The sequence below is a fragment of the Tupaia chinensis genome, unplaced genomic scaffold, assembly GCF_000334495.1.
Source record: "Tupaia chinensis unplaced genomic scaffold, TupChi_1.0 Scaffold000094_1, whole genome shotgun sequence".
Lineage (NCBI taxonomy): Eukaryota > Metazoa > Chordata > Mammalia > Scandentia > Tupaiidae > Tupaia > Tupaia belangeri.
This window is the reverse complement of record NW_006159556.1, coordinates 1695812-1721646: the sequence shown is the minus strand read 5'-3', so window position 1 is coordinate 1721646 and position 25835 is coordinate 1695812. Positions and strand designations below refer to the sequence as shown.

The following is a 25835-nucleotide window of genomic DNA, read 5'->3' as shown; positions in this document are numbered from 1 at the left end:
AATGCCGTGGTTGCATGCTTCATCTTTTCATGCTTCTGAATTGATTCTCAGTTACTGTGGCAGACCACTTACAGACAGGAAGAAAAATAGCATGGAACTTCATCATTATAAATATACACACGAGATATGTAGACTCTTTGACAGTTTGAATATCTACCGGGTACCGTCGTTCTCTCTCTTTTTTTTTTTTTTCAAATAAATAACTATAAGAAACATTTAGCTATATTATAAATATAAATGTGTTATAGAATAAGTACACTTCAAAATGTGAAACAAATATTTTATATCGTTTTAAAATTTAATTCAAGTAGTTTAGCTTTAATTGTTTTATAACAACTTCTATCCTAATTGGAATTATCTGTGGATGTCTTTACTCCTAGATTTATAAATCATCATCTTAATTCTCTTGGAAAAAAAATAAATAGTTCTGATGATGACATTTCATCACTGCGTACGAGGGGGTCTGTGAAAAGTTCATGGCAAATGCATATTATGAAAACACTACTCATGAATTTCTACATTTTTTTGGTCCCCAAATAAACTTGTATTTTAATTTCATGTTTCCATAAACATTTTAATGGCCCCTGGTGTATTGGAACTAATCATATTTCAGGTATCTGCTGAGTACACTGTTGTGGAAGAGTCTCTTTTCTATCAAAGCCTACAGTAGCAATAACATTCTGAGGTCAGATATGCCCGTTGGCAATGTTGTCATTCAATCAGTGTCAGTATCACTTTGATTCCGAGAGAACATTCTGTTGCTCCCTACAATCCTCTGACCATCCTACTCTGTGCTGTTATTGGTGTACGCAAAAACCGCTGAATCTTTTATTGACGCAGTTGATGCTCCAGCTGTATCAAGGGTTGCTGTGTTCCTTTGTCCCTGGAACAGTTCTTCATTATCTCTATTCTGGGGGTATTTTTTGCGCCATTTTCCCTTTTGATACCCACCCAATTACATGCCAAGTCCCCTCCACCCTTTTTATCACATTTTATATATGTGCCAGCAGTCTTTTCTTCTTATATAGGAAAGAAAATGGTCTCATATGTCAAACCAGTCTTTGACAACACTGTCCACACGGTCTCATATGACAAGCTGCCCCAAATATGGCAAGAATAATCAGCTTGGCTGATTCCTTCTTTAAACCTCTTCTGAGCCCTCAAGGGTTTGCAATAACCTGATTATGTAGCTACCATGACAATTACTTCTGTGTTAGTTCCTCAAGAACATCAGCAGATTATGTGATTCACAGAAAATTTGTAAAGAGCTACATAAATTGTACAAATCCCTGCTTTCCCAACAAGTTTCCTCCCTGCAAACTAAATAGATTCTATCATATAAAAATAACAATGTTCTATTAGTTGAGATTGTAGTAAGAGCTTTTAAATGTAACTAAAATATTCATAGATCAGGAATCAATTGGTGTGGCTAGAAATTCAACTATTTTACTTTTTTTCCTTCCATTCATTTTCTCTCTCTCTCTCTCTCTCTCTCTTTTTCTCTCTCTCTCTCCAGCCACAAGCTGTTAGGAGAGCTGAAGAGAGGTTGTGACTCAATCTGGAGGGGGATTTTCCTGTGTCATATTCCACTACATGCTGAATTTTCACACATGCTGTTTAGCTGCAACTCAGATGCTCAAAATACTGGTAGTTATAGTTCTAGATTACTTTATCAAAAATATTATTCACACTACCAAAAAGAAAACAGTTTTTAAAAAGCCTAACTAAGACTTTATTTTAGGTGGGGGAAACATTAAGTTCAACATCAAAAAACAGTTGTAATATAATTTTTGCTTATTATACCCTTTTAGGGATCAGAGTTTTGCTGTCTGAAAAGGAACTGGTCTTGTGATGTGGTATTTAAGACATTTTTTGAAATGTCAGTAGCAGCATACCACTTAAACCTCTTTTATAACATTTGCAATAATGCATCTTTCCAGTAGATGTCTCTAAAATATTCTGAAGTAGAAATAGGATGGCTTGCATAAATGACACAAAGGACAGGGATTTATTTAAGTTCAAATAGTGTTAAATTAGAGGGGATGAAGAAAAACTTCTTTGTAAATCTCTTTTGAAAATCCAGCCTATTTTGGTCAGATCCTGTGTTTAGGGAAAAGGTTTTTACATAAAATGATGTTTTATAAAATCTAATGCTGACACTATAAATGCAGAAAAAGGGTGATCATGAACAGTTATCAAAATAAACTGACCCCTACCATAAGTTAGGAGAATATGACAAATTTTTGGTTTTACAAATGCTGTGAAATAAATCACAAGAGATTTATTGTAGCTCACATTTTAAATATGGGGCTTCTCCATAATGTTATTTTTAAATGTATTTCAAGTTATGTGAGTTAAAATTATAATGTTTAAAAAAGGGAAAATAATATATATTTCTTGTGTTTTTCATATGTGTTTTTCACAGTGGTGGCTAATGACTTCTTTGGGAAAAGACACGCCCTCCTATAAGTCTCTTGCTCAATAAAAAGTTGATGTATTTAAAAAATACCTTAAGTCTACCTTAAGTCTTTGTTCATCTAAACTGTCTACTTCGATATAACCAGTCGTTCTTGGTAAATCTTTATATACACTGAATATTCACCGTGCAGCTATTCACTTGATATTGCAGGATCAGCTGGAAATCTGTCTTGTCAAGACACACAGGGAGATTTTCTGGTTCTAAGGGGAAGAGAGCAAGCATCCTCATTACCGAGTTGCCGTTAATGACTTCCTCCATATGGCTCAAAGGCCTGGAAGGAAGAAAAAAAAACAACTTACAAATAAAACCTGTCTAATTAAAAAAAAAAAGAGAAGAACAAAGAAAAATCACCTAATAAGGAAACTGTTGCTCCTGCTCTTGACACTTGATGACCTTGCTTCTCTAAGTCTTTGATCTACCAAGGTCAGAGTTTCCATTGCAGGGGGAAAAAAAAAAAGTAATTGTGTTGGGAAAAAAGTCCAATTGAAAAAAAACATATTGCAGTTTTAAAAACCTAAAGTCCAGCAAGATCTTTAAATGTTAGTTGACTTAAATAAATTCCCTTCTGTCCCTACGACTATGACATAGAAAGGACTAAGAAAGAGACTTAGAAATCTGCACCCTGTGGAATAAAGCAAAGGTCTGTGTTTAAGTGAAAGAGAAGACAGATTGCTCAGAAAATCTAGAATCTGTCTGTGGCAGTCCTTGTGGTAGAGAATACATCTGGGGAGACAGAAAGATTGCTAAATGAAAAAATAAAAGAGCATCGATCAACCAAGCTCTTTATCACAGCAGAGTAACCGACTCCTCTGTCAGAGATCCTATCTGCTCTTTGCTGTGCTGGTTAAATCCTGTGCAATAAATTGGGATGAATGCAAGTATTGAACTCCAGTCAACAAACAGAGGGAGGAAAAGATAACATAACTATTGAATTTGTAAAACAGGCATTTCAAGTTTTTAACAGTCTTGGCAGGGACCCGATCCAATGAATTTCAGAGCAGAGAGGTTCATGTGACAATGGGATCAAGGTTCTTTATGTAATGCTTAAGAGTTATTTCTTTTACAGGGGAGAACAATTTCCTCACCTAGTTTCTGCAAACCAACTAATTGAACATAACTACAGTTAAGAATAAATGGGAAGCTTTATGTACATCTATGGATGCAGTTGGATTAGTTTTTGTCATTCAGTATTTTAAAGTATTTTCCAGTTACATGTTCTTTCAAATCTGATTGTTCAATACCTTAAAAGTATGGAAAAAGTTTAGTTTTTCTCATTATATTCAATACATTTATATATCTACATAATAAGGGCTGAATCATCAAAGATTAAGTGTGGCAAAAGAACTAGACTTTTACTCAATACTCCTATGTGTTCTATTTTTACTGCTCAGTTTCTTTTTCTGACAGTTTTCTTTATTTAGCTTTTCCTTTCCCTCATGTCGTTGGTGATAATTTTTTTTTCTTATGTTTTAAATTTCTACCTTGAATCATATTTTCTCTTGCACATTATTTTCTATCGTGTTCAGTGCAATAGCATTTTTCTTGTTTATATGAATAATATTGAGTGGAAATTCTTTTAACATCCAGGTCAATAGAACATTAGTCTTTGGGGACCAGCAGATAGCTTAATGTTTATGTTCCTGAACTCCCACATAGTCGACCCTGGTTTAAGTCCCAGACCTGGTGGCTTGAAACTCATACCAGGTGCATGTGTGTGCCTGCCCAAAATCCTAAGAGAAAAATGGAGGAGAAGAGATTGCAGCATGGCCTCCCTTTAGGGGTGATTTCTTGCTTTCTGTCTCTCTGTCTCTGTTTCTCCAGAGAGTTCACATGCCCTATAACAAAAATTTCTCAAAAAAAAAATTAGTCTTTGATGGTTTTCATTTGCCTTCTAGTTTTGGCACTTTACCTCCTGTCTAGGTTTGCCTTTACTTTTTGAGTGTTCAAGACCCTCCCTGGGTCTGTATAGCACAGAGAGAACTACAGTTTAATTTTAGATTCAAGTCTCAAACAGAATCCCAAAGAACTTAAAATACTTCCCACCTCTGAGTGTGTTGCATGTGTGTGTGAGAGAGAAAGGGAGATGGAGGGGAGAGGGGAAGTAAGAAAGACTTTGCTTTGCCTATCCTTAAAGCACACTAAGTGAAATATATAATCTTCATATTAAATATATAACATGCAATTCTTTGTAAAGAGTGAAACAAAGTGAATTAATTTCATCAGAATGTAGTATACTTTAAATAAAACTTGCCTATTTATAGTAAAACTTTAAGAAAATATTTTGAATCTCTGGAAATCAACTCTATGTAAAAATGCTTTTGTGATTTTTACCGAGCTCATTTCTCTTCTGGCTGAAAGTACCCAGACCATCTGCCTCTTGATTATGAGGATAGAATGGGGATTCAGATTCAAGCATTTAACAAGTAATTTAGTAATAACAACTAAAGTATAAGTCAATATATAAATAAAAAATTAAGAATGCATTAATTTTCACATGTTTAACACATATATTTTATGAGACTTCAAAAAGTTCATGGAAAATAGAATTAAAATACAAGCTTATTTTCATATAGAAAATTGAAATTCATACATTTTTTCATACTATGCATTTTCTTTACATTTTTTTTTTTATTGCCAGAGGATACTCACCAGAGAAACAGAGAGAAAGGAAGAGGGAGAAAGCCCTTCTCTGTGGGGCATGATCATGCCACAATTCTTTTTTAATTTATCCACTCCATTAGTATTTTTGGTATATATGTATGTGTTTTTCCAAGCTTTCAGAGCCAGGATTTAAACCACATAGTCAGCCATATGGAATTTGACTCCTTTAACCACTAGGCCATGGGACTGGCTTAAAAACACGCACTACCATTAACTTTCTGAAGACCTCACATACAATGTAAAATGACTTACCAAGTAATATAAATCATAACACAAATCATCCATATTCTAAAAATTTCTAGGCAATTTATTGATTTTTATAAATTATGGGTTTGTTTTTTCTAAGTGATGTTTCAATAAGAGAAATGAGTTAATGGAGGGAATTGCCTTAAACTCCTTTAAAGAATCCCCATCAGATTTAGAGCCTTTGGGTGACATGAGGTCTCAATAAGTTGACAATTGCTACTCACACCAACAATATCATCCTGATGAATTATGTATTCACTCTACTGAAGTAAAAGTGATTTATTTTTTCCAGCTCCTGGTATGTTTATTTTTGAATGTTCAATATCTTATTACCAAAATCATAAATATTGTGTAGGAATGTTCTATTTAATCAATATCTAGAGTTTTGTGAATATCATTTGGCCAAATTCAAAGCAACAGTAATAAAGAAACCTTTGGCGCCATTTCAACAATTTTAACAGCATCTTCACCAGGAGTAGATTCCATCTCAAGAAAGACTTTCTTTGCTCATCTGGGTTGATGGAAGTAACCAACTTTGCAGAAATAATAATTAATGCAGTTTATTTCTAAGCACAAATATGTGTGACCGAGGCCCAGAGAAGAGGAAACATGCCTTTCTCAGGGTGATCAGATACAGGGGTTCCTTTTATTTGATACTGAGAGTGAGAGCTAAGGTTGAGAATTTAGTAAAATGGGTTCTTTCATTGGTCTGACCCAAAAAGGCGGAGTATCTGGAAGCAGGGGCTTATAGCTTATAGATGGGTTTTACACTTTTTATACTGGTGATTGGAAAGGGAGGTCTATTTTGGGAAGGCATCAGCAAAGAATGTACTGTAGCAGAGATATGAGGCTTGTGCATATCACAAGATACTGTCCCAAGGACAAGATGTAGGAAGCATTCAGGTTTTCATTTCTTTTACTTTTAACAAATCATGCCAGAAGGCATGTGCACTTGCCAGAGACAGACAGAAAGACAAGGAGAGAGAAAAACCTCTAACTCTTTTTTCCATTCCTCCTCCTGTCAGGATTTTGGGCATGCATACACATATACCCAGCATGTATTTCCAGCTTCTGGGATTGGGACTGGGGCTCAGATTCTATTCATAGGATCTGGCTCCCTTAACCTCTGCACTACAGGGCCAAACCAACAGTTTGCCCTCATTAACAGGAGTGTTGTTAAAAATTTGTGAAGATCAACTATTGGGTTGCACTTTTTTGTTTTGTTTTGTTTTGTTTTGTTTTGTTTTTTAAGAGAGTTTTTTGCTTGTTTTGTTTTTGTTTTGTTTTGTTTTGTTTTTCCTGCTATACAGTTCATGTACTTGCTAGAGAGACAGAGAGATAGGAAGCTAGAAATTCCCCCCCCCAAGGGAGGATGGCCACATTGCAATCCCTTCTCCTCCAGTCTCCTTTTGGTATTTTGAGCACGCACACACATGTGCCCAGTGTGAGTTTTAAGCCACCGGGTTTGGGACTAGAACCACGGTCAATTACATGGGAGTCCAGCAACATAACCATTATGCCATCTGCTGGTCTCAGATTGCAGTTTTAATATAAAAATTTCTGGTATTTTCTGCTTTACAATAATTAATTATTAGAATTAGAATACTTTGTAATTTATTCGAAATTTGTGGTTCTTCACCAAGGCCATGCACAAAAATCATCTGTAAAGTTTTAAAAATATACACACATGGGAGCAGCAGGTGGCATAGTGATTAAGGTGTTGTTCTCCCACATGGCCAACTGTGGTTCAGGTCGCTGGCCCGGCAGCTTGAAACTAACACCAAGTGTGTGTGCATTTATGCACAAAATTCTAGGAGGAGATTGAAGGAGAGGAGATTGTGGGTTAGTCATAACCCCTGGGGGGTGATTTCTCACTTTCTCTCATCTGACTTTCTCTGTCTCCCTGGAGAGCTTACACACTCTATAGCAAAAATCTCTGTCCTGCAAAAAATATATATAAACACACACACACACACACACACACACACACAGACACACAGGTCTCATTCCAGAATAGACTTACTGGATATGAATTGCATAGGGGAAAATGATAAGAAAATGGGCAAATTAAATATTTCAAAGTCTACAAGTGCTTTGAAAACTCAGTATTCAAAAGAGCTGTAAAAACAAAATGTAATATATGTTAAAATGAGTGATAAAGAACTAGCCCCTTTGCACAGCACTAAGTACTGAGCATAGGGAACTGGGGTCTACAGAGTGGACCCCAGTTCAAATCCCACCCTAATGGCTTGAAAAACACATGCCACACACATGTACCTGCATGCTCCAAATCCTGAGAGAATGAAGAAATGGAGGAGAAAGGATTGCAGCATGAACACAAGCCTTTGGAGGGGGTGCTTTCTTTTTTTCTCTCTCTCTGGCAAGCACACACCCTCTGACAATGAAAAAAAAAATAGCGTTAGGAAATGAAAGTTGAATAGAAACTTTGTGTAGTACAAAACAATATAGTCTTTGTTTTTGGGATTATATAATTATGCTTTGCTTCCTGATAAGGTATCTGCAGTGTACCATATTTGAATGGTGCCTTTAAGTGCACCATCTGATTTTATTCCTATGATACAGCTCAGAAAAGTAAGGAGTAAGAAAATGAAAAGACATTGTTCATCCTGTAATATCTACTGTTTTCACCCCTGAACACTTGCAAGTTTGTGTTCCAAACACTCTTCTATTGCTAAGAGAAATGGTCAGGTAATTATAATAAATATAAACATAAAAAGTGATAGAAAATTCATTTAATAGGTGTATTTTTATTAATTAGTTTGAATTTAGGCTGTAAGAACATCATTGCTAGGACTTTGCCAAAGATTAACAATCTTTTTTTCACCTACTCCGGACCCCAGATAATTACTCTTCTCCTCAAGCTGCAGATTGTTTTTTTCCACCAAGAAATAAATTTAAAAATTACACAAGACTTTATATAATGTGGCAGGGAGGAGGGGAAGAAACAGCATCAGAAGAAAAACCTTGGATATACTATAGATGGAAATGTATTAATTTAGTTCAATGCCCTGAGTAAAAGCAAAATTTAATCTAACAATAGAGACAACAAAATGAGTGTCAAATCTTTAAGAGTAGATTTATTTTGTTAGAATTTCTTTGTTTCTGAAATTCCCTGACTTACTAGGTTGATCCCTTTGAGATGTGCCTATAATAGTTTATTTCTACTTTTAGCGCAGTTGAGACTACGTGTTTCTTAAATACCTGAGATCAACCCACCTAAGTGGCACTATTAATTAAATGACTGTGTTTTTTTTCAATAAGGACCTGTGGCTTTCTTTTATTTCCAGGCAATCACCAGTTTGAAATTGTGTTGTTAAACAACCAACCTTTGTGGAAGTCCACTTAAAAGGCTGCTGTAGCTTTCACCACAGTGGATTTTAAAGTCCCCTCAATTATGCAAGCAGTTTACATCTGCTAGTTGACATAGCTCCCCCGACAAACTGCTGTCCATTTTCGCCTAAGAAGCCCTGAATAATTTCATTTTTTTTCCATGTAGAATTAGAACCCTGCATTTCCGACTCCAGTGGTGTCAGATCACTCTCTAGACGGGGGTGGAGCAGGTGACTCTGCAATCATTCCAGACCATCATGCTTCAGTACACAGGAAAATGAATGCCAGCCACATGATTGCCCAGGACTGGAAAAATGAGGCAGCCCCAATGCTTAACTCTCTCTCCTCTCTTTTTGATTCCATCTAGCCCAGGAACAGCAGCAGTTGATACACAGCAACCAGGCCGAAAGTCATGCGTTTATTGGCAGAGAGACAGCTGAGCAGCAGCAGCAACAGCAACAGCAGCAGCAGCAGCAGCAGCAGCAGCAAGACTGTGGGGACGTTGTTAAAAATTTGTGAAGATCAACTATTGGGTTGCACTTTTTTGTTTTGTTTTGTTTTGTTTTGTTTTGTTTTTTAAGAGAGTTTTTTGCTTGTTTTGTTTTTGTTTTGTTTTGTTTTGTTTTTCCTGCTATACAGTTCATGTACTTGCTAGAGAGACAGAGAGATAGTAAGCTAGAAATTACCCCCCCCAAGGGAGGATGGCCACATTGCAATCCCTTCTCCTCCAGTCTCCTTTTGGTATTTTGAGCACGCACACACATGTGCCCAGTGTGAGTTTTAAGCCACCGGGTTTGGGACTAGAACCACGGTCAATTACATGGGAGTCCAGCAACATAACCATTATGCCATCTGCTGGTCTCAGATTGCAGTTTTAATATAAAAATTTCTGGTATTTTCTGCTTTACAATAATTAATTATTAGAATTAGAATACTTTGTAATTTATTCGAAATTTGTGGTTCTTCACCAAGGCCATGCACAAAAATCATCTGTAAAGTTTTAAAAATATACACACATGGGAGCAGCAGGTGGCATAGTGATTAAGGTGTTGTTCTCCCACATGGCCAACTGTGGTTCAGGTCGCTGGCCCGGCAGCTTGAAACTAACACCAAGTGTGTGTGCATTTATGCACAAAATTCTAGGAGGAGATTGAAGGAGAGGAGATTGTGGGTTAGTCATAACCCCTGGGGGGTGATTTCTCACTTTCTCTCATCTGACTTTCTCTGTCTCCCTGGAGAGCTTACACACTCTATAGCAAAAATCTCTGTCCTGCAAAAAATATATATAAACACACACACACACACACACACACACACACAGACACACAGGTCTCATTCCAGAATAGACTTACTGGATATGAATTGCATAGGGGAAAATGATAAGAAAATGGGCAAATTAAATATTTCAAAGTCTACAAGTGCTTTGAAAACTCAGTATTCAAAAGAGCTGTAAAAACAAAATGTAATATATGTTAAAATGAGTGATAAAGAACTAGCCCCTTTGCACAGCACTAAGTACTGAGCATAGGGAACTGGGGTCTACAGAGTGGACCCCAGTTCAAATCCCACCCTAATGGCTTGAAAAACACATGCCACACACATGTACCTGCATGCTCCAAATCCTGAGAGAATGAAGAAATGGAGGAGAAAGGATTGCAGCATGAACACAAGCCTTTGGAGGGGGTGCTTTCTTTTTTTCTCTCTCTCTGGCAAGCACACACCCTCTGACAATGAAAAAAAAAATAGCGTTAGGAAATGAAAGTTGAATAGAAACTTTGTGTAGTACAAAACAATATAGTCTTTGTTTTTGGGATTATATAATTATGCTTTGCTTCCTGATAAGGTATCTGCAGTGTACCATATTTGAATGGTGCCTTTAAGTGCACCATCTGATTTTATTCCTATGATACAGCTCAGAAAAGTAAGGAGTAAGAAAATGAAAAGACATTGTTCATCCTGTAATATCTACTGTTTTCACCCCTGAACACTTGCAAGTTTGTGTTCCAAACACTCTTCTATTGCTAAGAGAAATGGTCAGGTAATTATAATAAATATAAACATAAAAAGTGATAGAAAATTCATTTAATAGGTGTATTTTTATTAATTAGTTTGAATTTAGGCTGTAAGAACATCATTGCTAGGACTTTGCCAAAGATTAACAATCTTTTTTTCACCTACTCCGGACCCCAGATAATTACTCTTCTCCTCAAGCTGCAGATTGTTTTTTTCCACCAAGAAATAAATTTAAAAATTACACAAGACTTTATATAATGTGGCAGGGAGGAGGGGAAGAAACAGCATCAGAAGAAAAACCTTGGATATACTATAGATGGAAATGTATTAATTTAGTTCAATGCCCTGAGTAAAAGCAAAATTTAATCTAACAATAGAGACAACAAAATGAGTGTCAAATCTTTAAGAGTAGATTTATTTTGTTAGAATTTCTTTGTTTCTGAAATTCCCTGACTTACTAGGTTGATCCCTTTGAGATGTGCCTATAATAGTTTATTTCTACTTTTAGCGCAGTTGAGACTACGTGTTTCTTAAATACCTGAGATCAACCCACCTAAGTGGCACTATTAATTAAATGACTGTGTTTTTTTTCAATAAGGACCTGTGGCTTTCTTTTATTTCCAGGCAATCACCAGTTTGAAATTGTGTTGTTAAACAACCAACCTTTGTGGAAGTCCACTTAAAAGGCTGCTGTAGCTTTCACCACAGTGGATTTTAAAGTCCCCTCAATTATGCAAGCAGTTTACATCTGCTAGTTGACATAGCTCCCCCGACAAACTGCTGTCCATTTTCGCCTAAGAAGCCCTGAATAATTTCATTTTTTTTCCATGTAGAATTAGAACCCTGCATTTCCGACTCCAGTGGTGTCAGATCACTCTCTAGACGGGGGTGGAGCAGGTGACTCTGCAATCATTCCAGACCATCATGCTTCAGTACACAGGAAAATGAATGCCAGCCACATGATTGCCCAGGACTGGAAAAATGAGGCAGCCCCAATGCTTAACTCTCTCTCCTCTCTTTTTGATTCCATCTAGCCCAGGAACAGCAGCAGTTGATACACAGCAACCAGGCCGAAAGTCATGCGTTTATTGGCAGAGAGACAGCTGAGCAGCAGCAGCAACAGCAACAGCAGCAGCAGCAGCAGCAGCAGCAGCAAGACTGTGGTGACCCAGGTCGTAGACTGTGATTGCTATCATCTCTAACCCAATTATGGTCAACACTGTTTATTACAACTTCCAAATGAGGAATCTGCTGACTGTCATGTGTTTGATGGTTGCATATTAACATACCTCCCAATCCTTTCCTACGGGTGTTGGATGTTGGGAGAAACTAGATGAGCTGGGGTGGGGGGGGTGTCCCAGGACAATGAACAATCCTGGAAGCATATGTGCAACACAGAAGGGGAATAAAAATGCTGGGTTGTAAACACATCACGGGTTACCAAAATACAGCCTAAGTTTTGTCCTCCAGGCAGTGCTATCATGAAAGAATCTTGACATAGGAGAAATAGCTTGATCATTTTAAGGGAGCTGAGAAGGCTTTCTTCCATTGCTTGATAAGAGATCACCAATGGGTGTTGATGACAAACAAGAAAAATAACTATGACAAAGAATCAACAAGAACCTCATGATCCAAAATTGACATGTCATACATTTTCCCATCTTTCTTTTTTTTAGAGGTATTTTTGCTATAAGGCACATGCACTTGTCAGAGAGACAGAGGGAAACAGATAGACAGAAAGCAACAAATCACCCGCAGGGGGAATGACCATGCTGCAATCCCTTCTCCTCCATTCTCCTCTCAGAATTTTGGGCATGCATGCACATGTGCTCAGCATAAGTTTTAACCTGCCAGGTCTGGGACTTGAACAGTGGTTGACTGTAGGAGTTCAGCGATGTAACCACTATGCCATCTGCTGGTCCTGACATTCCCATCTTTCTAACCATAAAGGTTTAGCTGTTTCTTCTAGGCTTAACTTTAGCTCTTAGAGGCATTAAGTTTGGTTACTGCTAAAAGCCTCTCTTCACTCTTTAGTATGGATCTAGTCTCATTTATTCTCCCATAAGTGAGAAATGTGACTTATGGGGTTCTCTTTAAGAATGCAGGAGAATATGCCCCATGGAAATTGTACTCTAATTTATTTAAGAGATTGGAATTTGGTGTCTAGAAAATACCATAAAATCCTTGAATTATTGAAGTACATGCTTAAAGGGATAAAAAGTATCATTGTTATATAAAGTGATACAGACTAAATTCTGAATCCCTTTATCTCTCAATAAAGAATACCTACATCAAAAATGAAATTCTCAGGTTATTGCTACAACTACTTACATATTCACAACTACATATTTAATACTAGGTCATTGAATTTGAAAGCAGATGAGCCATTAGCTCTTTAACCTCAACCAAGTTGGTATTTTGATCCTCAGTTTCTCCATCTATTGAGAGTCTAATAATAACTCTTTGAATAATAATTAAAAAAAGACTGAAAATTCTTGGTAAAGTGAAAACAGTTTAGAACTTTATTATAATAGTTTTAAAAAATTCTACCCTGAAGTAGTCTTAAAATTCAGGTTGCCATTTTCTAAGTGAATGTAGTTTATATATTTAAATATATTAATGCAACATGGTTTATTTAAATTGCTTTTAAACCTATCATGAGATTTAAGTGGTTTTAAATATATGTTTTTAATGGTTCCAATTTTCTCTCTTTCTACATGCAGCAGTGATGCAAAAAATAACCAACCAGATGGATCACCAGGCAGTGAAATTGACTCTTCTGCAGAAGAATATAGACAATATCTCTTTGGCTCTAGATGATGTAAGAAACACATACTCCTCCCTTGAAAGGAAAATCAGTGAAGATAAAGGCAGGGAATTTCAATCTTTTCTAAAAGGTAAAAATAAAATTACTTATTCATTCAGTTACGACTTAGGCAAATGATTCAGTTATGTTTTCTCATCACATTGAGATCTTTGCTTTTGATGAGGTGGCATGCAAACCTAATGCAGGCATCTTCTTGAAAGAAATATTTTTAAATCACTCAGCTCCTGAAATATTTGAAATATCCAAAATTTTTTACTAGATATCCATACATTTGACGGAATATTCCATCTGATTGATGGGCATTAGCTACCTAGATACAGTTTAATTTGCATTAATTTACAGTTAAAATGAGCCATTCTTAATTTATTTCTATTGTGGTGTCTAGTTCAAGAATAAAGATGAGGGAACCAGCAGTTAGCGTAATGCTATGTCGCTGGATTCCCATGTAGTCGACCGCAGTTCGCGTCCCGGACCCGGTGGCTTAGAACTCACGCCGGGCATGTGTGCATGCGTGCCCAAGATCCCAAGAGGAGAATGAAGGAGAAGGGATTGCGGCGTGACCATCCTCCCTGGGGGGGTGATTTCTCGCTTTCTGTCTCTCTGTCTCTCTCTGTCTGGCGAGCGCACGCGCCCTATAGCGAAAAAAAAAAAACCTTTCAAAAAAAGAATAAAGATGAGAGTAAGGGATGATTATCGAGGCAACTTGATAGATGTCTCAATATTATTGGTGTAGATTCTGAGGATAAACCCTGAAGTACATTATTACTCAGGAATTAGCTAGGTCATGGTGTATAATCAAGAAAATATATCCAAAAAACATCTCAGTTCAGAGACATTATTTCTTTATAGATGTAAATAAACTTCACCTGAACGTTGTACCATTAAAACTATAGGCTTAAAATCAGGCTGTATTCCTTTCCTGAGGCTTTATGAAATAATCTATTTCCTGCTAATTTGAGATGTTGGAAGAATTTATTTTCTTGTAGTTGTAGGATTAAAGTCAATATTTTCTTGATAGCTGTAAACCGAGGCCAGCTCCCAGCTTGTAGAAGCCACTGCATGCCCTGGCTCATGGTTTTCTTTATTCATCTTCAAAGTCAGCAACAGTGTATTGAGTCCTCCTTACATCTCCTCAACCTACTCTTCTGACTCCCTCTTACCTGGATAATTAGGAAAAAATCTCTTCTCAAAATTACTTTAATCACATTTCCCAACTCCTTTTTGCCATGTGAGGTCATATATTTACGGGTATTGGGAACTAGAGTGTGGACATCTTGGGGAAGAGAGGTGTATCCATTCTGCCTACCACAGAGATGTATAGATAGTGAATAATTGCAATGATCGTGTCATGCACAGGGTACAATGGGACTATTTGAGACTTGAAATAAATCCAGTCTAAGGGAATCAGAGAATGCTTCTAGGAGGAGAACCCATAGCAACTGATGAATAAGTCAGGAGATAACCAGGCAAAGGGGTTTCAGATAGAGCTTGGATGTTCCAGGCAAGTAGTTTAGTTACTAATAATGTCCCAAATCATTGTGTTTATTGCATGTTTCCAAGTCTGGGGATTAGTGTTATCTTTCATTTTGCTTTATTCATAAGAAGACATTCACTGTATAACCCCATTTCTATTATTCATAAGTTGGTTTTTTTTTTCCTATTATAGTTCACAGATAAGAAAGATAATAGGTAGAGATTTGACATATCAGCCACCAGCACAAACATTTTCATAGCTCAACACCAATCAAGCTTTTTCTCCATGTAAATTATTGGTTGCTATTCAGTCACTGAAAGGAGGATCGTGACCTACATGTCCATTATGGTCCCAAACTCACTATGCCAAGCTTGGGAAAGCCACATTTTCCCCATGAAGCTGCAATGTGGGGAAGATGACCAATAGAAACTGTCCATAATTGACTCTAACCATCTGAAAGAACTCCTTTAGCAAAATTTGGTTATCCTGCCCTGAGAGAATTAGGTCTGTCAACTGTTTTGTGTGACCTACTAACCTACTAAGAAAAATTATGGCACTGACACAGAAAAAAACACACAGCACAGCAACAGCAATAACAAGGAAATTCCCTCCTCAGTGGGAGGGATTAATTGCACCCTAAGCACAGTCATTAATTATGAGAAGCAGAGCGCTTGTAGCTAATGAATATCTTACAGGTAACAAAAACTAAGCCCACCCCCGAGGTAGTGTGCTTGTCTACCAAACCACGGCCGCCTCCCATATTTACTCTATATCCAAGGTACAAAACACCGCCTCATCTGCCAGTAGCCATGGAAACTGTTGAAAATCAAATAAATGTCTCAACTCCATAAAAGCCATCTGAATGTATGTAAAGGCCATGTATTCACAACCATAGAGGGCATGCCGAAGTGTGTGGTACTAAATGCATCTGTTACGTCACCAAATACAAAGTCATCTTTTAAAAAAATTAGGAGCAGATGTCACTTGAAACCGAATCAAATAAAATTAAAATGATGTGCCCACTGAGTAACACAGAGCACTTTGACATCTTTGGGAAGTCAGATTCTTGCACAGATGTTTCATTAATAACAACTTATAGAAATGTTATTTGAAACGCTCTTTATTCCAAAACAAATTTGGAAGCTAGTAATCGGTTTGATATCTTTTCAAGCACTGCTGTGACTTTATTCATTCTCCAGTATAATTTTCTATAAAAATTCTTATGCATAATTTCTGAAATAGTTCATCTTTTTAATTTTCATGTTTTTGCTAATTATTTTGCTTACAAAATAGAGATGTGTAGAGACTCACTTTTTATGCTTTACCCACCTTTCTTGAGTAGGTTCCATAGTAACCATAACTATTTGGCAATATCCCATAGTAAAGACTCTTCTCTTTTAAATGCTTTGTATTATGTTGCCTGAATTTTATTTTATATTATAGTCATTGGCTATATTTTTACTATGAATGAACATATATTCTATTTAAGTGTGCTTCATAGCTAGATACTATAAATACACCTCAATGCAACAGGTTTTGGGGTTGTTGGTGTTGTATTGTATGTTTTAAAATACCCACTCTTGTTCTAAGTAGTTCTGCATAGTTTAGTACCCCTCTCCTTTTATTGTTTATTCTGTTTTTTTTTTTAATATTACATTTAGATCTACTGCAGTCTTAATTTATGAACAGCCTATACTTTTCATATTTTATTTTACTTTTGTAAGTCTATACTTTTTAATATGGGAGATATTAGTGTGTGTTTCATTAGGGGAAAGCTTCCTCTTTTCATTGGTAAAAAATCAATGTCATATTATGGCAATTAGGTAGGTCTTGAATTCTTGTTTTTATCTGAGCTTAATTTAGTTTTGGAATTCTCAAATCTCTCATTATTATTTTACTTTTACTATAAATCTTTGTTATATCTTCTGAATATTATATCACATTTTTTCTGATTAGGAATCTCATTATGATACTTCTCTAGTTAATTTTTTAATCTTTATAACCTCAAAGTATAAGCTCTATAAGCTATTAGAACCCTAATAACATAGTTAAGAGCGAATACCAGTTATTGTTTATTAAGGCAGACAACCCCAAACTCTTTAGTTTCATTCAAGACTAAAACTAGATCTAGAATTATTGCATATGAAAGTCAGAATAGTTTCTTCATGTCTGCTGTCTCTAGACTCTTACGTTCTAGTGTGTTCCATATTGCAACTGATATCTCATCTCAGACTTACCGTTACAAAAGTGACTGCCTTCTCTGTACTGTAGTAATTCTTTTCTTAAAAGAATTGGGGCCAGCAAATGGCATAATGGCTATGTCACTGGGCTCAACCACAGTTCAAGTCCTGGATCTGGTGGCTTAGGTTCATGCCTGCTGTGCACGTGTGTGTGTGTGTGTGTGTGCCTAAGATCCCAAGAGGAGAATGGAGAAGGGATGTGATGTGGCCATCCCTCCGGAGGGTGATTTCTCACTTTCTGTCTCTCTGTCTCTCTCTCTTGCTGGTGAGTGCACACACCCTATAGCAAAAACCTCTCCAAAAAAATTATTTTATTTTATTTCTTATCTTTTTTTTTTTTGGAGAGGTTTTTGCTTTAGGGTGCGTGTGCTTGCCAGACAGAGAGAGACAGAGAGACAAAAAACGAGAAATCACTCTCCAGGGGGTTATGGCCACACTGCAATCCCTTCTCCTCCATTCTCCTCTCGGGATCTTGGGCACACACGCACACACGCCCAGTGTGAGTTTTAAGCCACCGGGTCCGGGACGCAAACTGCGGTTGACTACGTGGGAGTCCAGCGACATAGCCATTACGCTAACTGCTGGTCCCTTCTTATCATTATTTTTTCATTTGACCAGAGAGAGACAAAGAGAGAGAGGGAAAGTGAGAAAGGAAGCCACCAGATCCAGAACGCTAACCAAGGGAATTCAGCTCCTTAAACACCACACCACCTGCCAGTCCCTATAATAACTCTTAAAGTTTCATAAATAAATGTAGTCAAAAAGTATTTTCATTATTACATGTTGTTAGTGTTTTGTTTCAAATGTTTTATCTTACTAGGGATAATCTAAAAAAATTATATAGTTAAAATTGCATATAATTTATTATTGTTTAATTTGTTTTTCCTTAGGTCTAAAATCCAAAAGTGTTAATGATTTGATAAAGGACATAGTAAGAGTACAATTTAAAATTTTCCAAAGTGACATGGAAGAGACTGTGGCACAGCTTTTTAAGACTGTATCAAGTCTATCTAAGGACCTCGAAAACACCAGGCAAATCATTCGGCAAGTTAATGAGTCTGTGGTTTCAATAGCAGTCCAGCAAAAGTCTGTTTTAATGCAAGAAAACAGGCCCTCTTTGATGGATATAGTGGATCTAAAGAATAGCATTGTGAATGTAAGGGAAGAAATGATTTTTACATGTGAGAAGCCCGTTAAAGAACTGGAAGCCAAACAGGCCCACTTAGAAAGTGCTCTAGAAACAGAACGTTCAAGGAACACTTTTTATTATGAATCCTTCAATGAGACTCTTTCTAGAATGAAGGAAGTACATGAACAGCTTTGGTCAACTGAACATGGCTCAGACTGGAAGAATGTTTCAGTTGCTGCATTGGTTACCAATAATGTCACCAAGTCCATGTCTACTCTGCATGAGAATATAAAGAAGCAGGGTTTGATGATGCTGCAAATGTCCAGTGATTTGCATATCCAAAACAGCAAGATTAATAATCTCACCCTTACTTTGGAGAAGGAGAAAGAATCTGTCAGGGGCGAATGTGAAGACATGTTATCTAAGTGCAGAAATGATTTTAAATTTCAACTTAAGGACACAGAAGAAAATATCCATGTGTTAAATCAAACATTAGCTGAGGTCCTCTTCCCAATGGACGATAAGATGGATAAAATGAATGAGCAACTAAATGATTTGACTTATGATATGGAGATCCTTCAACCCTTGCTTGAGCAGGGAGCAGCTCTTAAGCAGACAATGACACAGGACCAAACAAAGGAAGCAGTAGTCACAAGGAAAAAGGTGGAAAATCTGACCAGTGCTGTCAATAGTCTAAATGTTCTTATCAAAGAACTTACAAAAAGATACAACTTACTTAGAAGCGAGGCCCAGAAGCGTGATGACACCTTAGAAAGACGCATCAATGACCATGCCTTAGAAATGGAAGATGGCCTGAATAAGACTATGACTATCATAAACAATGCCATTGATTTCATTCAGGATAATTATGTGCTGAAAGAAACCTTCAATGCTATAAAGTACAATCTTGAGGTTCATCATAAATGTTCCTCAAATATGCAAACTGTTTTGGCATTTATTCCTCAGTTCCAACGTTTGAATGATTCTATTCAGATGTTAATCAATGACAATCAGAAATACAATTTGGTTTTACAAGTTGCCAAGGCCCTTGCAGATATTCCTGAAGATCAGAAACTAAGTCTGTCCAATTTTCAGAAGATTTATCAAATGTTCAATGAAACCACTTCCCAAGTGACAAAATACCAGAAAGACATGAGTGATTTAGAAGAAAAAGTATTCTCAGCCACTAGGAGTTCTGAACATTTTGAAACTCGGTTGCAAGGCATTGAAGCTAAAATGACCCAGATTCTCATACCTTATTATATTTCACTGAAAAAAGGCAGTGCGGCTACAAGTGAGAGAGACCAAGCTCTTCAACTGCAGGTATTAAATTCCAGATTTAAGGCACTGGAAGCTAAATCCATTCATCTTTCAATTAACTTCTCTTTGCTTAACAAAACTGTCAATGAAGTTTTAACGCTGTGTCATAATGCCTCTACAAGTATATCTGAGCTGAATGCTACCTTTCCTAGGTGGGTAAAAGATTCCCTGCCAGAGAGTCAACTTCTTCCAAAAGGACTGACAGAATATGTAGGATCAATCATTGAAATAAAAACTCAAGCTGCTCTATCTAATTTAACTTGGTATATAGATCGATCGTTGTCTGATAGTCTGGCAAATGTTGTTAAGTCTCAAAAGCAAGTAAAATCCTTGCTGAAGAAACCAAATACACTGAAGAGACCAACAGTGAATCTTACCACTATCCTTATAGGCCGGACTCAGAGAAACACAGATAATGTTATCTACCCTGGTAAGTTATTACTGAAAAGTAAATTTTAATTTATCTTTTTTACCGAAATGATATTTAGTATATCTTTATAGTTCAGCAAGACCATAAAATGTAAAAGGTGCTTAGTTGAACTTGAGTAGATAGTCAAGGAATGAAAAGGTCATTGACTTGTCATTTAAATCTTAATATATCCTGTGGAAATAGCATCAATACAAAAAATTACATCTAATGCAAATACTTATCAACATGCTTTTAGACTGTTTCTGCCCAGACTTCTATAAAACAATCAAATGTGCTCCTATGGAATAATTTTTCTCTATGTAAGTAATTAAAGCTATCAGACGATGAGTTCCATGATAAGTAAGACCAGCGGGATTCACTGGCTTACTTCACAATGTCTGGTATGCAATAGGAATTCAACAAATATTTATTGATTGATTTTCTAACATCAAATGTCCAAAAATTAGGTTTGGGCAGATCACAGAAGGCCCTGAATGCTGAGCTAAGGCACTTAGACTAGACACTGTTGTGTAATGAGTGAGATGTCTGTGAAAATTTGGAGTAGTGATTGGGTGCGGTAAGATCTGTGACTCAGAAGCCTAAAGCTAGCTGTAGCATTTGTGGGTAGCCTGATAGCCAGGAATCAAGTTAGAATATCAGTTAGGACCTTATAGATGCATACTGACAAGAGGGAGTTGGAATAGAGTGGGTGGATGTGAGAAATGTTTTGAAGATAAAATCAAAAGATACAGAGGAACAGTGGAAAGAGAAATGCCAGACCTTGATTCTGGCTGTAATTGTATTAGTAAGTTTGTGTATTAGCAAGCTTGTGTATTAGGTACAATGCTCACCTCTCTGGGTCTCAGTTTCTTCCTTTCATGTGATGAGATGGAACTAGGTGATTCGCTGGGGTCATTGGTAGAAATCTGTCACAGATCACGTCGTTGTGAACCACCCTGAGCTGTTATACACAGCCTGAATGTGTGCACTTGAAGAGATACCTAGGGTATTTGGAGGTCTAGAATTTGGGAAGTGAGTGAATAGCTGTATCATTAACAGATGTTGTAATCCCCAGAAGAGGAGCATATATTTGAGGGGAAAGGAGAACTCAGTGTGTGACTATAAATTGCTTAATGGTATCTCTGTATGAAAGAAGTGTTTTCTGCATATATATGCTATTGCTAATCTTTTTACAATGAGAATAGCTGCTGATTCTTACTAAAAGGAATAGCTGGGTTTTTCTTATACTAGAATGCTGTTAAATTATATGCCCATTTGGATGAATTTAGTTTTTATTGCTTTTTAATTACAAAAGGATGATCATTATCCTAACATGATAATAACACCACATATTAAATCTCTGGATGTTTTGATAATATTTAAAAATCACAGAATAATGGAGAATTGAATTCACCCAACTGTTTAAATTAGTATGTGTATTTATGACTCCCCATATTAATCTGACCTTGGATGACTAGTGTTACTCCTGTGGGGACATAGAACAAACCATTTATACTGATGGGTTGCCCAAAGAAAGGTAGTATTTTAATATGAAATATGTCTATAGTTATACATCTAAGAAAAATAATTTGTTCTTTTTCCATCTTATTTCAATCCTTGGTCTTCATGTGAGCACTGTAATAAATGCTTTAACTATACAGTGATCAAATACCAAGCCAGCTTGGTATTTTTCTTAATAAAAACAATAATATGTGTTTATATAGTATGTATAAATAATCTTAAAATCAAATGTAATAAATTTATAGAACATGAGAACTTGGGAGAGTAGGTGGCATCATGGTTAAAGACAGCTGTATCCCAGACAACTGACTGTGGTACAAGTCCTGGACCGGGTGGCTTGAAAAACACTGAGTACATGTGTGTGCATGCTCAAAATCCCAAGAGAACAATGAAAACAAAAAGATTGTGGTATGGCCATCCCCTCTGGGGAGTGCTTTCTCGTTGTCTCTTTCTCTGTCTCTCTCTAGCCAGTGCACACACCATAGAACAATTTTTTTTAACTGTTAAATAAGAGCATGAGAACTTATACACTTTGATAGTATAAAATAATGTATTATAGGACCTTATACAATTGTACTCAGGTACTTGTAATAATTGAATCAATATTGGGTTTCATGGGCCAGTCATAGGAAGTAACTCCATTCTAATTCTCTTTTGCCCCTGATGCCTTGATCAAATTGATTCCTGTTCCTGCATTTACCGTGAGTAGAACTGTTATAGACCTAGCTACAAAAATTAATGATTAATTAAAAGTTCTTTATTCTCTCAGTAAAGATGCCAATAACTGTGTCGGGACAATAATGACATGTTGGCCTGATTCTACGTGCAGGGTAGAAGTTCACTTTAGGCCGGATGAGCGCATACTGTGGGCCTTTTTACGGGAGTCCAGAGGTCTGCATGTGTTTAGGCCCGACCTGCTTCTGTGCGCCATATAACTGAAGGTGTTACTGGGCGGCTGAGCGAATAAGGTCTGTGCACGGTGATGAAATCAGTGGACTCGGACCGAGCTCTGTAAGCATGAAACAAGGGCAGAATATTTCCTTTTATAACCCGTTTTATACCAACGGTAGGACACATTGACTCTAGCTAAATTTGGCTATGTTTCCTTGACCTTCGATATCATATGACAAATACCACAGAGTCACATTGTTCCCCCAGATACCAAAAGCCAGAAGATAATTTATCATCGTCTTACAGATTTTCTAGTCACAGCGATTACAGTATAGCTACTGTCATTTGCAAAGTAAGTGCCATTTATAGAAAGAAAAGCCCTATAAACATAGTTGTTAAATTTTAATCTTAATTTTAACAACTGGAAACTTATTGTGAAGCCTGATAATACTAATACTATAATAATATAATGTTGGTTATAATTTATTAACATTTAGTATATTCTAGATACAACACAAATTATGCATTTATGTTATACAACGCAATATACATTACTTCACTTAACGATGCCTAGAAGGTTAAGAATTATTTATATTTTGAAAGTGAGAAAACTAATCCTCAAGAGATTAAATAAAATATCCTGCCTAAGGTCATGCAGTTAGCAACAGAGCCTCACTCCTGGTCTGCTGGACTCAGAGCCCAGTGCTCAGTCACTGTACTCTGAGAGATTAAGGAGTATGTTCACACGCCTTTCTTTCCCTCTGTTTCCATTGCATCATATGTTTTTCAGAGTCTGGCCATATTTGAATATTCCATATGGCTACAGCTGACATTAGGGAGTTTCCTTTCTTAAGAACCCAAATACTGACAACATGTTTCTGAGTCTGGCTTTTCTGAGCTACAGCCGGTGGGTAGTTATTAAATGTTGCTCCCAGGCATTCCAAGATCTTCCTTGGACTAACAGAGTAGAAGGACAAAATCCAGAGTGCTCATCCTTTTAGCTTTCTTTCGAGCCATTTCTACCTTCAGGTATGCTCATTCTGATTCCAATAGGCCATTGTGGAAAAGCTATTGCAGTTTGATGACTCAATATTTGGTCTGTTTCTAAACAATATTCTAATAGACACAAGAGGTTTTCATTTCATCTTTGAAGACTTGTTTGTATAGCAATTGGCAGACTTATCCCTGCAGAGACAGTTTGGCTGCTTGCCCTTCCAAGAGTAGCTGCATCCTGCCTTAAATAGAGTCAGCAGCTTCACTGCCGAGCATGTGCGCCGTGTGCTCAGGGAACTATTGGGTGTTAGTTTTTAATTGCCAGGGGGTGTGTGTGCTCGCCAGAGAGAGACAGAGAGAGAGAGAGGGAGAGAGAGAGGGAGAGAAAGAGAAAGCAGTCTCCAGCGCAGCATGGTCATGCCACAGTCCCTTGCCCATTTCTCCATCCTGTTGGAATTTGGGACACACATGTACCAAATACAACATTTTTTTTTTAAGATTTTGTCTCACCAGAGAGAGACACACAAAGAGAGAAAGTGAGACATGATCCCCAAAGGGGATGGCCATGCCACAATTTCTTCTCCTCCATTCTCCTCCTGGGATTTTGGGCATGCATACCCACACTCCTGGCATGATTTGCAGACTGCCAGGTCTAGGACTTGAGCCACAGTCAGCCATGTGGAAGTCCAGCACCTCAACCACTGCACTGCTTGCTGACTGCCCCCAAATAAACTTTTTTTTTTTTTTTGAGAGGGTTTTTACTACAGGGCGCGTGGCCTCGCCAGACAGAAAAGACATAGAGACAGAAAGCGAGAAATCACCCCCTCCAGGGGGGATGGTCACGCTGCAATCCCTTCTCCTCCATTCTCCTCTCAGGATCTTGGGCACGCACGCACACACGCCCAGTTTTAAGCCACCGGGTCCGGGACATGAACCGCGGTCGACTACGTGGGAGTCCAACAACATAGCCATTACACTAACTCCTGGTTCCCGTCCCCCAAATAAACTTTTAAAAAATATTGTTTTTGTGAATATAAACAAATTGAAAGAGAAAAATTAGAGCCTAGTGAATATTTACTTTATATCACCTTGAAGCCATTTTTAAATTTTGTGATTTATCAGGGAGCTGAATTTGGAATGTGAAGGTCATGGTTCCAGTCCTTCCTGGCACGTATTTTTTTCTGCCATTTATTTTTCTAAATCTCTTATTTTTCTAAATCACTTTTTTTTTGTAAACCTTACTTTTCTCATATATAAAATAAGAGTAGCATTCCCTTCTTACCAATTTATTTTGAAGTCAAGAAAATAATATGTACCAATAACATTCACTTTGTGCTTAGTTTATGTCAGAGTATGTCATTTCTTATCTTTCACAGTAAAAACAGTTTCATAGGAACCAGCAAATGGTGTAATAGTTATGTCGCTGAACTCCCACCACCACAGTTCAAGTCCTGGATCTGGTGGCTTAAAACTCACACCAGGCACATGTGCATGTATGCTCAAAATCTGAAGAGGAGACTGGAGGAGAAGGGATTGTGGTGTGACCATCTCCCCTTGGGGGTGATTTCTCACTTTCTGTCTCTCTGTCTGTCTGTCTCTCTCTGGTGAGTACACACACCCTATAGCAAAAATCTCTCTAAAAACAAAACAAAAATACAGTTTTATAATGACATAGTATAAGCATGTACCAAATTTTTTAAACTGTAAAACATAATAACAAAATATCCCACTACTCTATAATGTGTGCTCACCAGAGACAGAGAAACCCTGAGGTTTTTTAGAGAGAAAGCACCCCCCAATGGGATGTAGTCACACCACGGTCTCTTTTCCTCCATCACTTTATTCTTTTGGGATTTGGGGGCATACACACACTCACACATGTGTAAACACACATACACATACACACACACACAGAGTCTATTTTTCAAGCCACCAGGCCTGGGATTTGAACCACAGTTGGCTATGTGGGATCTAGCTCCCTTCACCTCTAGGCTACCAGAACAGCTTGCTTTCTATTCTTTTGTATTCTCAGCTCTTTCCAGAGTTCATTTCTTTCAACCTGTGAAACTCCTCTCTCTCTGAGTTTCTCTGTCTCTGGTGAGTGAATGCACCCTTTGGCAATTAAAAAGAGAGAGAGAGAATGAGAGAACAGAAAAGAATAGAAAGAAATATGTAGCTCAGAAAGTTTTCTAATTTTATTCTAGAAGAAGCTGATAATGGGAAGTATACCTATAGAACAGTGGAATATTTTGTTTGTTATTAAGTTTTACTTTTTAAAAAG

At 37.1% G+C, this 25835-nt stretch overlaps 1 protein-coding gene across 1 annotated transcript in view; it reads left to right on the top strand.

The window, feature by feature from the left end:
* MMRN1 (multimerin 1) overlaps nucleotides 1–25835 on the top strand; it is a 65115-nt gene that overhangs the window by 27179 nt on the left and 12101 nt on the right. Inside the window, exons 5-7 of the mRNA XM_006143239.2 lie at nucleotides 11785–11922; nucleotides 13474–13647; nucleotides 18182–20170. Of these exons, the coding sequence (XP_006143301.1) occupies nucleotides 11785–11922; nucleotides 13474–13647; nucleotides 18182–20170 (2301 nt within the window). The remainder of the gene's footprint in view (nucleotides 1–11784; nucleotides 11923–13473; nucleotides 13648–18181; nucleotides 20171–25835) is intronic.